Raw genomic sequence first — 14,123 nt, forward strand, 5'->3', positions numbered from 1 at the left:
TACACACATTCATAAGTCTCAATCTGTCCATTTCTTTCCACAAAACTCGCCAGAAATCATAATTTAAGGGATTATTTTTCAATTTTTTCTACTGAGCTACTACCTTTTTCAGGTGGGCAGGGGGGCCCTTTTCATGTCTGTGCCCAGGGGCCCAGTGGCTCATAATCCTTCCATGCCACAGGGTTAAACCACTGGTCTTGTTTTCAAGTGCAATCAATAATTGTACATTTTGAAGAAACTTAAATCATGGATTATAATGTAGGTATATAGCAAAAAAAAAAAATTAGGTTTAGGATAAAATTTAACGCACATGCACTATGACTTCACAAAATCTCACTCCAGCCAAACACCCAAAGTTGGCAACCCTGCATTGGGGGTGTGGCTGCATCGTCGATTCTACTTTTAAATTCGAAGTTCGAGATTGAGATGTAATTTCGAACGATTTCGATATAAAATCGAAATCGTGACACCCTTAATAGGAATGATATACAATAGACGACAGACACATTAAGACTATAAGTGGACCATTTCTGTGTCATTTACTGCAGTTCTACTGGTTGTTACCCTACAATGCTTTCACCCTCACAGTTTACTCTGTGCAGGAAACAAACAAGTTTGTTGTCTTGACATCCCGCCTTGACGACTGTGTTTGCGTCTGACAGAGAGCCCAGCCCTGAGTGCCGGCGTCTAGGCTGAGTGTGTTCGACAGTGTGGGTGGAGCCGCGCTCTCACTTGATAAACGCCTGTGATATGATGTGACAGGCGCTCTGATGCTCTACATGCCTCCTCTCCTAATAAGATCATCACGGCACCGTAATTAGAGAGGCGCTGGCAGTAATGAGCGTCGGTTCTTTCCCTCGATGTGTGTGTGTGTGTGCCTTTGATGATTTTGTTTCAGTGCGGAGCTGTGTTTGTGCCCCTTGTCTTCCAGTAGCAGTTTTCTAACTGCATTTGTTCATTGTTTTGTGCCTGGTTTTCAGCAGGGTTAAAAGAGTAATGGTCCACACAGACTAGTTATGACTGGAAGCTCACCCACTGTGAGGCATTAACGTTTGATGATGTATTCCTATTAGCCACCTGTGACTCAGCTCAGCTGTGCTGATATGGAATGGTCAAGGCCTTTTGAGTCTTGTCAGAAGGAGCAGTCTGCTCCCCAGCTGCTGACAAGTTTATGCGGGGAAACTTGACGTGGTGTATCAAGTCTGGCTAAGAGGAGGATTCAGCGGCAAAGCAGTATGGGGGTGTGTCGCTATAGAGATTGTGTTGGACCGTTTAGAGAAAAAAAAAAAAAACTTGCCAAGGACTCTTGAAGTGAATGTAGGTGTGTGTGTGTGTGTGTGTGAGAGAGACAGAGAATTAGTGAGCTGCTGTTGGCGTGGAGACTCGTGACGTATATGAATGAGACAGAATTAGGGCCATTTTGACAGGCTGTGGAATGCTGCCACAGAATTGTGTCATTGTGCTAGCCAAAACTCTCTGGACAAGGGGCATGAGGATGACGCGGCCCTGCGAGACTGCGACACGTGACTGTGGCCAACCAGCACCCACAGCCACCATCTGCATATCAAGACCAGGGTGCTCGTGCAAATTCACACATTGTAAAGCTGCACAATGAATCGATTTTTAATCTGAAAACGCAATTAGCTAATTGCAAAAAAACGCAATTAATCATGCAGCTCGTAAACTCTGTCCCCATGGTTAATCTTGTCACATTAATTGCTTTAACATTAAATCCTCCTTGTGTGCGAGACAGTGAAGCTCACCCATCACTCCACCAGGCCCAGTGTGGCCGTGCACATGAGCTCGACAGCGCAGCATCCAGGCCTGTTTATCTGCTCCGTGAACTGCCTGGATATTTATCTGGTCTGTTTATGGAAATTTCAAACCCGCAATTTTGTCGCAATGTTGTTGATGGCATGAGATAAACAGCCAATCAAAAATCCAAACACCCTTGTCTTCTCTGTCCATAAAGCAACATGTTGATTGGCTGGAATGGTGTGGTTTGGTTTGAGCACTTTGTTTCCCATTTACAGAGCTAAAACTGTGGACAAATACCCGTTTTGTTTTGGTTTGTTTTTTTTTTTGAGTACACACACACACGCGCATACACACAGTATGAACAGCTAGTGGACCGTAAGGGGCAATTCGCTGAATCTGACGAAAAGTATATTGGATTAGAATGGCGGACTACAGGGTGGAAAACCAATTTATTACTACTAATTTGGTCATGTACAATTCCAAGGGAGTGCAACGTTGTCAGAAATTTGCAAGAGAACATTTTTTTTTTTTTTTTCTTGTGAGAGAACATCAGGTCCTCCCGGCGGGAGTTCGTTTCCCACTGAGGGAATGTGATGTTTCAGAGCCTCCGCCAGCGCCTCAGATCCCACCCCCGGAACGCTCTCAAGGAACAATTCTGGAATGCTTTCCAAAAACATGGCAACTGATACACCATCAGAATTGCGGTTGAAAGGAACGTGTAGGCCAGACCGTATCAGCTAATAGAGCGGGGACATACTTGTGATGGAGCCAGAGACGTGAAGGTCTGCATATTAAAATGCCACCTTGGCTCGGATTGGCCGAACTCTTTTGAGTTTGCTCAAACTGGTGCATCCCAATCACTGAACTGCTCTCACAAGTTGATCTGTGAGCAGGAAACTCAATGAACATTTAGCTTGCTTAATGTCTGTAAAATAATCATGTCAGCTTTTTTTTACTGGAGAGTGGACACCGAGTGGGTGATGGCCAGATGTCCACATGGGATAGTGGACACCGTAGGAGTGGGTGATTGCCAGATGTCCACACGGGATAGTGGACACCGTAGGAGTGGGTGATGGCCAGATGTCCACACGGGATAGTGGACACCGTAGGAGTGGGTGATGGCCAGCACCATCCATGGCTCTGCTGTCTTTATCGTCTAGACTTCACTGTTGTCAAAGCCAAATCATCTACACACTGATGTTTGGCCTGAGTGATGAATTATAGATGGAGAATTGGGTCGTGTGTGTGTGTGTGTGTGTGTGTGTGTGTGTGTGTGTGTGTGTGTGTGTGTGTGTGTGTGTGTGTGTGTGTGTGTAAAGGGCTCTGTTGTCTCTGCCCTTGGCCCTGGTCTTGTGAGAGCCGTTGAGGCTGATCAGTCACGCTCCCTCATCACTCACTGTGGTCACTGTCTGATGACACACTGTCACAACGCAGCTGGCTTTCAAAACAACCGATTGTTTCCTTATTTGTGTGTCTGTGTTTATTATGTCATGCATTCTAAAAAAATAAGAGTGAGTGAGCGAGAGAGAGTGGGTGTAAAGGGATAAAAGTGAGGGATAAACAATGTTTTATGTCTTTGAATTTCTTTGAATTTTGAATCCCATGCTGTTCACACGGCAAGACAAGCCCTGGGATTAATGTGCAATTGCATGGCAGTTCACCTGCAGTAAACCTCTCCAGGGGCTGAATCTTAATTAGGCCTTCCCATTAAATCACCCTTTGAAGGTGTATAATGTCACCATGATATTTTTTTTATTTCAAAAACCTTTGATGTCATAAAGTGAGACTGTGAGAGTCAATTATTGACAAGGTCTGATGTCTGATGTCTGCTCCGCCTTTTAGATTGTAAGCCAGTATGTCACACTGTGGTGAGAATGATGTCTTAGTATTTCACATTCAAGATACCATCCACCACCACCACCACCAACACCAGTGACGTCTTTTTTTAGAGTCCCTAAATAAAGCCCCCCCCCCAATCACGTAACAGGCTCTCACGGACCAATCATCTCGTGGTGCAATATAAAAATGTCAAAGTTCTTTTCAAAACAAGTTTATGAAGTCTCTTCTCAGTGAAGGGTTTTGTTCTGACCCAAGTTTGTCACTTGTGTCTTTGTTTATCTGCAAAATGTGGACAAAAAGAAGAATTCCCCTCATTCAGTTCAAAGCAGCCTTTTTAATGATTTCCCTTCAGTAATAAGTTTGGTAACTGGATGAGGGCAGTTTGAGACGTTGCCAGACAGGATAAGGGGGCGAGATTGCGAGATGATTTACTGACTGTGATTGGCTATCAGGGAAGTCATATGGCCCATTCAGTCCATATTTAGTTGATTGTGTGGTCATTACATAACCAGTCAAAAAAAAAGCAGACACACTAAATCAGTACTATTAGTCATGATAACTCTGACCACGGTCTTCTTAGTATTTCTAGTCATACCGGGACATCTCTCCTACTTCATTCCTGCCCTACTTTTGAGGACAAGAAGTATGCAGTGTTTGTGTTTTTGTACTTATTGTACAAAGGATGCAGTGTTTGTGTTTTTGTACTTATTGCGTGCTTTGTGTTCTAGACACCGTGCTCCAAATGTCACGATCCCTTTTCGATGTTTGTGGACTATCTGATGATGTAAAGCCTGTCTGTCTTGTCTTGGCCTAGAAGTCGATTATGACTGCTTGCTTCTCACAGATCTCGTAGACCCGATCCAGACATGGAGTCATTAGAATTCGGTGGTGAGAACATTAAGTGGGCCAGCACTCTGTTCTCCAGTGCTCTCATCTCTGTCCCTTACGCACCTCATGCTCTATACGCGGTTTTGATCAGTAAGCAATTCCAGCAGCTTCTTTTTTTATTGAAAAAAAAACACACACACACTCACTCCTCAATCGCATCAACTGACTTCAAAGCTCTTTTTTTGTTCTTGTTTGAGCGTGGCTTTATCTTCAAAAGGGAAAAGGAAGACTTTGGCAGTTGTTTTTATTTATTTTTTATTGCCTAGAGGTTTGTTTGAGTGTGCGAATGCAAGATGGAGGGGGGGGGGAGATACTGTCGGTCTGCTATAGACAAGCCAGCCTACATACCCACACACACACGCCACCAACAGTGGATTCTACAGCTCCGTCTAATGCATTCACTCCTATGTAGAAGGATTAAGTCAGCCAGACGTTCTACTATTGTCTGAAGCTTGCAGGCCTTGCAGGAACACATTTTTTGTTGTTGTAGCAGATGCTGAACGGAACATAGAACACTGTTCCGGAAGGGCTTCATTCCAAGGCTCCAGGCAGAGTTTTGGTCCGGCTCTCCAACCCAAACTGCCTAATCCCATTATAGCCAGTAGCTGGAGCTGAAGATGCTAACCGCTGCTTACATCTCTAGCCCCAGGCAGCCTCCACGCACACTCGGTCCACCCAGCGGAGACGACACAGGTTTTACTGGCAGTCTGCACACCTAAGTGCACAGGAAACCAGAGAAGAGTCTCCCTTGTTCCATCTCCCACTCTCAAGCTGAGGAGACCAGGCGTCCCTGAGGTGGATCTGGGTGGAATGTAATAGCAATGCTAACAGAGCCGTGCTCATGAGCGAGGACACTAAGGCATCACCAGGGGAAAAACAGCACTAGCAAGTCATGGGAGATACGACGTCATGATATATCTGGCCATTTTTGACACGACAAACAGTCTTGACTACACACAGTTTAATGCAACCCCATCAATCTGCAGTCTGACCCTGGTTAAAAACAGAGCTTTATTCAAGGATTGGTCCTTAATGGATTTTTGGGAGTGAGTCCACTGTCGAGAGGGTCTGTGGAGAGCAAAATAAACAAACGCAGAAGATTACTGAGTGCTTGTGTATTAGCTTAGCATCAGCCAGTGAATTTATGTGCCGCTTCAGCATGCATTACCAAGCCAGCATCCGTATGGGTGTGTCACACACACAAGAGGTTTTACTGCTCGTTTCCTGCCTTCAAACCGCCTTCCTCTTGTGGCTGGCCAAAGAGCTGCAGAGACAGTTGTTGGCAACTTGCATATTTATGTTGACTTGAAGGCCCTTCCCTCAGTGTTTGAAGAAGCAGTGTAAGACCACGGAAACGTCCCAAACAAAATACTGTAAAATACTGTGAATGGGAGCTATCTGGTGTGCGGATCATCTCGTATTCCTTCCGTCAGTCTTTACTTGCCAAATAATACTACGACAGGGTGGCCGAATTGATTTAAGAGTGCTTTGTAAATTTAAAAAACTAAATACTTTTTCACTGATCATTCAATGCATGATAATCTTGACCTTAACTCTCTCTTCCTCTGATTGTCCTGCAGGCTCTGAGCCTCTGGGATCTGCGCGATGACCAGTCGGCAGGGCGGCCATGCCGAGAGACAGCCGCCGCCGTCCACCTCGCGCCTGCCCGCAGCGCCCAAGCTGCAGGTCCAGCACCCCTTGTCCCGCGACAACATCACCATCCACTTCTCCGCTCTGGGCAAGGGGGAGGAGGAGGAGGAGGAGGAGCTGTACGGGACGGCGGCCCCTTCCTCCTCTCCCGCCGCGTCGCTGGCGGGTAAAGTGGACGACGGGGGCAGGGTCGCCGAGGCCCAGGAGCCCAGCGAGGGCCTGGGCTACGGAGACGGCGCCACCTCCATGACCGGCCCCTCCGTGATTCCCATGTTCTCCTCCTCCTCCACCGTGAGCCTCCCCTGGGCGTCGTCCTGCCCCCAGGACCTGGGCCCGGCGCAGCCCCTCACATCCTCCGGCTCGTCCTCCGGCTCCGCGGCCAAGGGACCGGCCGCTACCCCGGCTCCGGCCTCTGCTGCTGCGCCCAAGAGCTCCTCACCCTCCCGGTCCATCACCCTCCCCTCCGCCGACAAGCCCTTCCTCCAGCTCATCAAGTCCCTGTCCTCGGACCTGGAGCCGCGGGACGGCATGCGCCACCGCCAGATCATGAAGAACATCGTCAAGTCCCTGTCCAGCGACAACTCCTCCTCCTCTTCCTCCTCCTCTTCGCAGGACACCTCGGCGTCCTTCCGCCTGCCGGACTCGCGCCTCAACCTGCAGCTCTTCAAGCCGTTTTCACAGCCCCGCACGACTACAGGGGCCTCGTCGTCGTCGTCGTCAGCGGCGACGGGCGACTCCAAGACGGCGCCGTCGTCCCCGCTCACCTCGCCGGAGAGCCGCTTCTCGTTAGCGGAGGTGGAGGCGCGCATCGAGGACACCAAGCGCCGCTGGTCCGAGGCCATGTACGAGCCCCTGCAGCGGCTGAGCAAGATCATGGGCGACGAGAGCGGCGCCGGCCTCTACCGGCCCAAGGGCCTGTCCACTAGTGCCTCGGAGCTCTCCAGTCTGGCCGGCCTCAACGGCCACCTGGAGAGCAACAACAACAACTACAGCATCAAGGAGGAGGAGGCCGACGACTCGGACGGGGAGGGGACGGCCAGCGCCGTGTCCGCCGCCGAGTCGCCCTTGGCCTTCGAGAAGTGCTCCATGTCGGCCCTGGCCAGGCAAGAGGACGAGGAGTTCTGCGAGCTGTACAGCGAGGACTTCGACTTCGGCACGGACAACGAGAACGAGACGGACGCCGAGCGCACAAGCGACTCCGCGGCCAGGGGCAGGGGCGCCCACCTGGCGAGCACAGACCCCTACAGCGACGACGAGCAGGAGGGAGTCGAGCCGGCCCCGAGCGTCCCCCTCACGACCCTGTTTGCACTGACCCTCCTCACCTACGGCTATTTCGTGGTGCCCCTGCCCGACTATGTGGGCACGATGGTGGTCGGGATGGTTCTGGGGTTCATGGTGACCATCGGAGCCGTCTGGCTGGCTGGACCGAAGCGATCCGGAGGGCCGCCTGGACGCAGAAGGAGCAGGAAGGAGATGTGGAGCTCTGCACAGCTGGACATCAAAGAGCCGGGGATGTTTAAGGTAGGCACTTTTCATTAGTACCTTCTATTTCTAATCTAGGACATTTGAAATTGCATTGGAAGGGATTAAGTTTTAAAAAGAAGAGAAAAGAAGACTCAAACAAACTAATGGGACCATGTGCTGTTAAAATTGTCCTCTTGAAAATAATTGCATCATGACTCAAGTCCAGAAGAGACTGAATAGACTTAGATTTAGAATATTTCCGTGGGAGGTGTCAAAAGTCTCTTGTTGAGCCATGTGGGATTTTTCAAGTTTTATTGGAAGTTCCAGTCCGGTATGAATCATCACTCATCATTGCAGGGAGATTACAGGCTGTTTGACAAATATCAGTTTGTGTGATTCATCCATCCTCCTGAGCCTTGTAGCAAGTCATCCTTTTTATGTGTCCATTGTGGGGTTTTTTCCCTGCGCGATTCCGGCATCGTGATGAGAGGTCACGGATCTTGTTGTGACCCGCTATTTAAAATGCAGTAACTCTCTCATGATGAGAAAGGCTTCGATTTAGAGGAGAAATCGGCCTATTAGGCCATCAAATAAGACTCTTCATGGCTGGCCGTCTCTCTCGCGGCTTTGATGTGGCGCGCCAGCGAGGAAAACGAGACAGAGAGAGGTCACTTTCCCCATCTCCTTTGTGGCCATGTGAAACCAAGGACGGGAGGCAGGGAGGGGGAGCGGGGGGGGGCTAAGCCCATTGAAGTCACTCTGGCCCCCTGAAAAAGACCGGACATGGCTGCCAGTTTAGGGAGCGTGCTGTTCAAAATCCTGTGCCCACTGATGAGGATGGCACAGGGGACTGGCATGGCCTGCTTTGTTTTGCGGGACTGTAATCAAGCCTCCCATGTGAGTTCCACCCCCCCCCCCCCCCAGGCGCTTGGCTGGATGGTCAGGACGTGCCCGCATTCTTGTTCCTCTTTCCTGGTGATGTCATCACTTGGCAGCAGGGTAGTGGGGAGGGGGAGAGTGACCAGGGGGAGGGGGAGAGTGACCAGGGAGTTTGTTTTGTTTTTTTGTTTTTGCCAGCCTCTCACTCACTCACAATCGCTTGAAAGTCATGCGAGCAAAGGATGATTCGCTGATGAAAGTTTTTACAGACCAAAAGCTGGAATCTGATCTATTTTGGAAATTTCCTGCAAGCAGCAGGGATCAGATTTCCACGGATCCATTGGCGGAGTCCAAAGAGCCTGGCAGAGCCTCGGATGCCCATCAGTGCCAGTGCCTGTCTCTGGCTCTTCTCTGACGACGCTCCTCAGCTCCTCTGAGAGCTTCTCTGTGATGGGAGGTGCCTGAGTCACATCCCCCTGAGTCAACCAACGCGTCTCCCGTCATTATGAAGCCCTTTTAATAATTACTCAGATATTAGGCCTCTCATATTAGGGTTATATAAGGGTTATGTTTGGGTTCAGAAGGGGAAACTCTGAAGACTGTTTTCTGTTTGATTCAAACACTGTCTCGTATTTCAGAAATCCAAATCTGATGGTATCTCTTGGCTGTCCCTACATGCGAAATGTCCATTTCTGAGGGTCTCCCAGTGATTTCTTAGCAATACATTTGTTGTGTACCATTGTGGAACACAGCAAATGCTATTGTGGATATGATTTCACCACAGATTGCTATTTTGAGGGGAATGTTATCATGTTGTATAATGTGCTCAAAGCAAAAGAGTGAAGGGAAGAAATGAGAAAATAACTGGTGCTATTTTGTCACAGTTGTGGATTCATATATGTGTTCAGTGCCCAAGACTGAGAGTGCTGGCGAGGGCGAAGTCCTCTGTGGTGGTACACTGGCTGACGGGGCTTAAGGGTTTAGAACTTCCCCAGAAAGCGCCACTGTTAAGGGCAACAGACTGGGCCCTGTGTGCTGGAGGCAGTGTGACCAAGTCTTACGACAATGCCACGGGCTGAGTGTAAAAACTGGCCATTGTTGGGATGTGACAGCGAAATAAACAAGACCCTGACCGCTCCATACCCTGAATTTATGGCTGTTTAAAATAGTATGAGCATTCAAGATGTTGAAGAAGGTTAGAGATAGATAGATAGATACTTTATTGATCCCCAAGGGGAAATTCAAAATTAATTTAGAATCCATAGCTGTAACTTCCAGTAGCCTATGCACTACTGGATATAATAGTGTGTCCTATTTTGTCTGTCCGTGCACTGTCCATGATTTTAGCTATTGGTCAAATGAATAAATATGTTCTATAAGGCTAATACAACAACACGTATGCCTAGGCTGCCTGAGAGCCACTGTGCGAGCCAGTAGCAATTGCTTTCTGTCAGGACCTCTAGAGAGGATGGATTTGATGAGGCTGAAGTGCCCTCTGCATTGATGCCTTCACTTGAGCCATGAAGAGCTCCTGCTCCTAGGAAAGGGGCTTCTGGGACATGAAGTGTTGCACAGTTCACATCAGTCTTTGAGATGCTGGCAGCTCAGTGAAGACACACGTCCTAATGGGTTTCTCATTCTGTGTCAGTGCACTCCCCACGCAGTCTGACGGACGGAAGGTCTTCCTTCCGACTTTTCTTGGCTAGTAGTCAACTTTTGCCCAGAATACATATTTGCAATGTATCCACTAGGTCTGGCTTTTGAAATGTGTTGTTGTTGTTGTTGTTGTTGTTGTTGTTGTTGTTGTTGTTGTAGCTGTTGTTGTGAAATAATAGGTTTATAGCAGCTGATCTTTTTTGGATTTGTTTTTTTCCCTTTCTTGACATTAGATTTATGTTGAAGAATGTCAGTGTTAGATAACGTTGTTATAAGTCATAGTCTCTAAATTTGAACTATTCAGACTATGCATTTTTCCTATGCCTTAAACCAGTTTGGTCTGGGGTTTGTTGTCACTGTCAAGGCTTGTGTTTACTCTTGAATTGATGTAACCGGCCAGAGGAATTTCCCCATTGTTGCACTAAGTAGATCATAGGTCTTTGGCAAGGAAGCACTCTCTCTGAGCCTTTTTCCCTCACGTGGTTCATTCAGCACATTCACGTACTGCCAGTCTTCTTCATCAGCTACTGTACATCAGCGTCAAACCCTGAAACATGATGTTTATTATATGTAATATGTAATCCTACACATGTAGAGAGAAATAGTTTTCGTTGCTTGCTGTTAAGTGTTCTCAAATGCAAATGTGAATTCCCCAATTCAATTTAGAAAGACAGGATCCTATAAAACATAACAAACACCTATATTATATTGAAAATGACTAATAGTACATCAACAACAAACATTATAGCAACAGCAATGACACTAAAAATAACATATTATATGTTGGAAAATAGGTTGTAGATTATGGCTCAGTATTGCATTTATTGTTGCTTGTAGCTGTGGGACACAATATCCAGTGTTGTGTACTCGTAAAACCTGGGTATGGCCAAGCTCATTAAATGTTAAAGCAGTGGTTGCAAACTCCATTACTTTCCTGCAAACGTGTGTGCAGGTTGTTATGGAAACCCCTTGTTAAATCAGGGAAAGGCAGGTTGGAGTGTTCGCAGGTTCTGCACCCCGACTCCATCCCAGCAACCAATGATCTCATTAGGTGGTCCAGTCCAAGTTATTTATGGAATTCAGGGTCTTAAAAACAACTTAACATGCATAATCAACTTTAATTAAACGTAATCAACTTTAGATGTATAATCTTTCATCTTTTTTTTTATCAGTTATAGAATATTCTGAATATTAATTCATAAATATAAATGAATAAATGTGTGTTAGAGATTTGATGTGTCTTTGTTGAATGCCACTGAAAAGTAAGCAATCTTTGTTGACGACCATCTGCAGGGCTGGATGAACGAGATCCAGAGCTACGACCCGGAGACGTACCACGCCACGCTGACCCACTCGGTGTTCGTGCGGCTGGAGGGCTCCACGCTGCGCCTCTCCCGGCCCAACCGCAACATCGCCCGCCGCGTCACCATCAACGAGTCCAAGCCCGACGTCACGTACGTCAGCCAGAAGATCTACGACCTCACTGACAGCAAGGTACAGTAGCTGGCCAGGGCGTCTCCGATTAGTGGGGTTTACAAGAGCATACATCATCTAGAGGTGGTTTTGTGAATGTGTGTGTGTGACTCATAACTACCCATAATTCAGTGTTGTTTACTATTGTCATTTATATTACCATTTATATTGCAGATTGAAATTTGGTATGTTTACTCTCTTGGTCAAAACAAACAATTCATGTTATTGTGTCTGATTGAGTGAAGTCGAGTTCTCTAATAGGGTTGTGCCGATGGACGATATCATCGTCCATCGTGATGGTTGACAGGCATCACGATGGAAAGCAACCATCGTGATGCCACGCCCCCACATGCCAGTCACTAATTGTTGCTGTAACAGGCTAAAACATAAAAAAACCTTTCCCTGAAAATGAAATTGAGCCTACTTTAAAGGCTGTCAGCGAAACAGTTATCACGTATTAGTCTACCGTCTTGTAAAATAAAATACTTACCCTCTTATTCAAATAATTCCTGACTGTGACGGGAATGTGTAGCCTAATTGTCCTTTAGTAGCCTACATGTCTCGCAGGCCTATAGCCTACATTGGACGTAATATGTAGCCTAATGTTTTAGCAGAAAATATAGATTTATTATTGTTAGGCTACGACTAGGACATTCTAGCGCTCAAATATTTTTGCGAGGCTACAGCGAGCGCCAAATGCGTCCTTCTTCCCTGTGTTAAAATAAACCATTTCTTTCGTTAATTATAGGATCAGAAGGTAGCCTATCCGTCTTTCACTGTAAGGCTTGTATTTCATGCATTTAGCAAAAGTCCCAGACAGCAGCGGAGTGGTAATCGGGATTCGTTATTTGTAAAAGTGTTTTTACTTCGCCCTCCTATAGCCTGGACTGCGCGATTGCAGCCCTTTACTTTCACTTCCCGCCGCCCTTATAGTCAGCATAGACGGTAGCCTGATAACGTGGGATGCTGCATAGTACTAATACTTTAAATGAGTGACCACGATAGTAGTCTTAAGTAGCTTTTTTGCTGGGTCCAGCGAAGTCTGTCAATGTGTAATATTCCGCTGGTTGGTGCACACGCAAGTGTTCAGATTGATTGTCTATCCGTCTTTCACAACAATTTTCTTGGATTAGATCTTCCACACAACTTCGGTAGCCTGGTCAGTATGTCTCTCTTAGCTGTCCACTTTCATCAGGCCGTATAGCCTATATAATAGCATTTTTTTTATTTTTATGTAGAACATTATAAATGTATTTCTGTACAGACATACCTATAGGCTGTTTACTACACGAACCCCCCCCCCCGCCCCCGACGATATCATCGTCCATCACGATGTTTTACTGTACACATCGTCAAATGCCAATTTAGGCGACATCGCCCAACCCTATTCTCTACATTGCAGCAGTCTTGTCTGTTAGCACATTGGGATGCAGCAAAAAATTTGACCTTCAGACAGTTTTGATTTGACCTTCAGACAGTTTGACGTTAACTTCAGACACTTTTTTTGATGTGACCTTCAGACAGTTTTGACATGACCTTCAGACACTTTTTTGATGTGACCTTCAAACACTTCTGCCACTTCTGCCATTAGATCCAGCTGGTGCCCCAGAACCTGGCCAGGAAGCGGGTGTGGAATAAGAAGTACCCCATCTGCATCGAGCTGGGCAAGCAGGACGACTTCATGTCCAAGGCCGAGGGCGAGCCGGACGAGGAACGGACCAACTTCCTGACGGACAGGTCAGAGGTCACCACAGGAGCGGAGGAGGTCAAGAGGCCCGGTCAGGAGACCGGGCGGCTGTCTTCGGGGTCCAAGAGCAACGTGCCGACGCTGTACCTGTTTGGGAGGACGGGGCGCGAGAAGGAGGAGTGGTTCCAGAAGCTTCTGCAGGCCTCCAGGCTGAAGGCGGAGATGGCCAGGAAGGCGTCCAGCCTGCCCCTGAGTAAGAGCGGTGAGTTGGCCTCGGCACTACGTCTCATTACCAGAGGCGGACATCCCGGGTTCAGAAAGTAAAAGTCCTGCAAAGTATTTGATCCAACCATTTAGTAAACCAGCTCATCCTAATTAGCAGCCAGGTAGATCAGATAATTAGTGATACCACCTCTTTTAAGTGCACAGGTAGAAAGAACATATGGCAGAACTTTTACTTTCTGGAACCGGGATGTCCACCTCTGCTCATTACACACACAGTAATCCTACAGCAATCCTTACGGCTATACTGCTGCTGGCATATAACATGCAGAGCATGCTATGAGTGTGCTGTATAATTGAGTGAGTTTAAGAGTTTGTCGAAACACAACTAAACATGATGATCTTCATGTAATGCATCACAGAATGAATTTAATCAGGTGACCGTGTGTGTCAAGAGGAGCTAATCTTAATAGCATTCAAGATTACATAACCCTCCTCAATAAGCCTACTGAAGTCCCTGATATGCTACAACTCTCAGTCTCGTCTCTATGGCACTGTAAATTGTGAAACGCTTATCATCTAGGTCACTGATATGCTATTGGATACA

The 14,123-nt window shown here is 47.2% G+C and overlaps 1 protein-coding gene across 1 annotated transcript in view; it reads left to right on the plus strand.

The window, feature by feature from the left end:
• LOC143132847 (testis-expressed protein 2-like) overlaps positions 1-14,123 on the plus strand; it is a 53,124-nt gene that overhangs the window by 11,912 nt on the left and 27,089 nt on the right. The window contains exons 3-5 of the mRNA XM_076292675.1: positions 6,066-7,656; positions 11,428-11,628; positions 13,199-13,556. Coding sequence (XP_076148790.1) covers positions 6,091-7,656; positions 11,428-11,628; positions 13,199-13,556 — 2,125 coding nt within the window. The 5' untranslated portion in view covers positions 6,066-6,090. The remainder of the gene's footprint in view (positions 1-6,065; positions 7,657-11,427; positions 11,629-13,198; positions 13,557-14,123) is intronic.

This window comes from Alosa pseudoharengus, unplaced genomic scaffold (genome assembly GCF_046254945.1).
Source record: "Alosa pseudoharengus isolate Yale_2024_CS ecotype anadromous, Long Island Sound unplaced genomic scaffold, YU_APseudo_1.1 YU_APseudo_1.1_scf_1, whole genome shotgun sequence".
Classification (NCBI taxonomy): Eukaryota; Metazoa; Chordata; class Actinopteri; order Clupeiformes; family Clupeidae; genus Alosa; species Alosa pseudoharengus.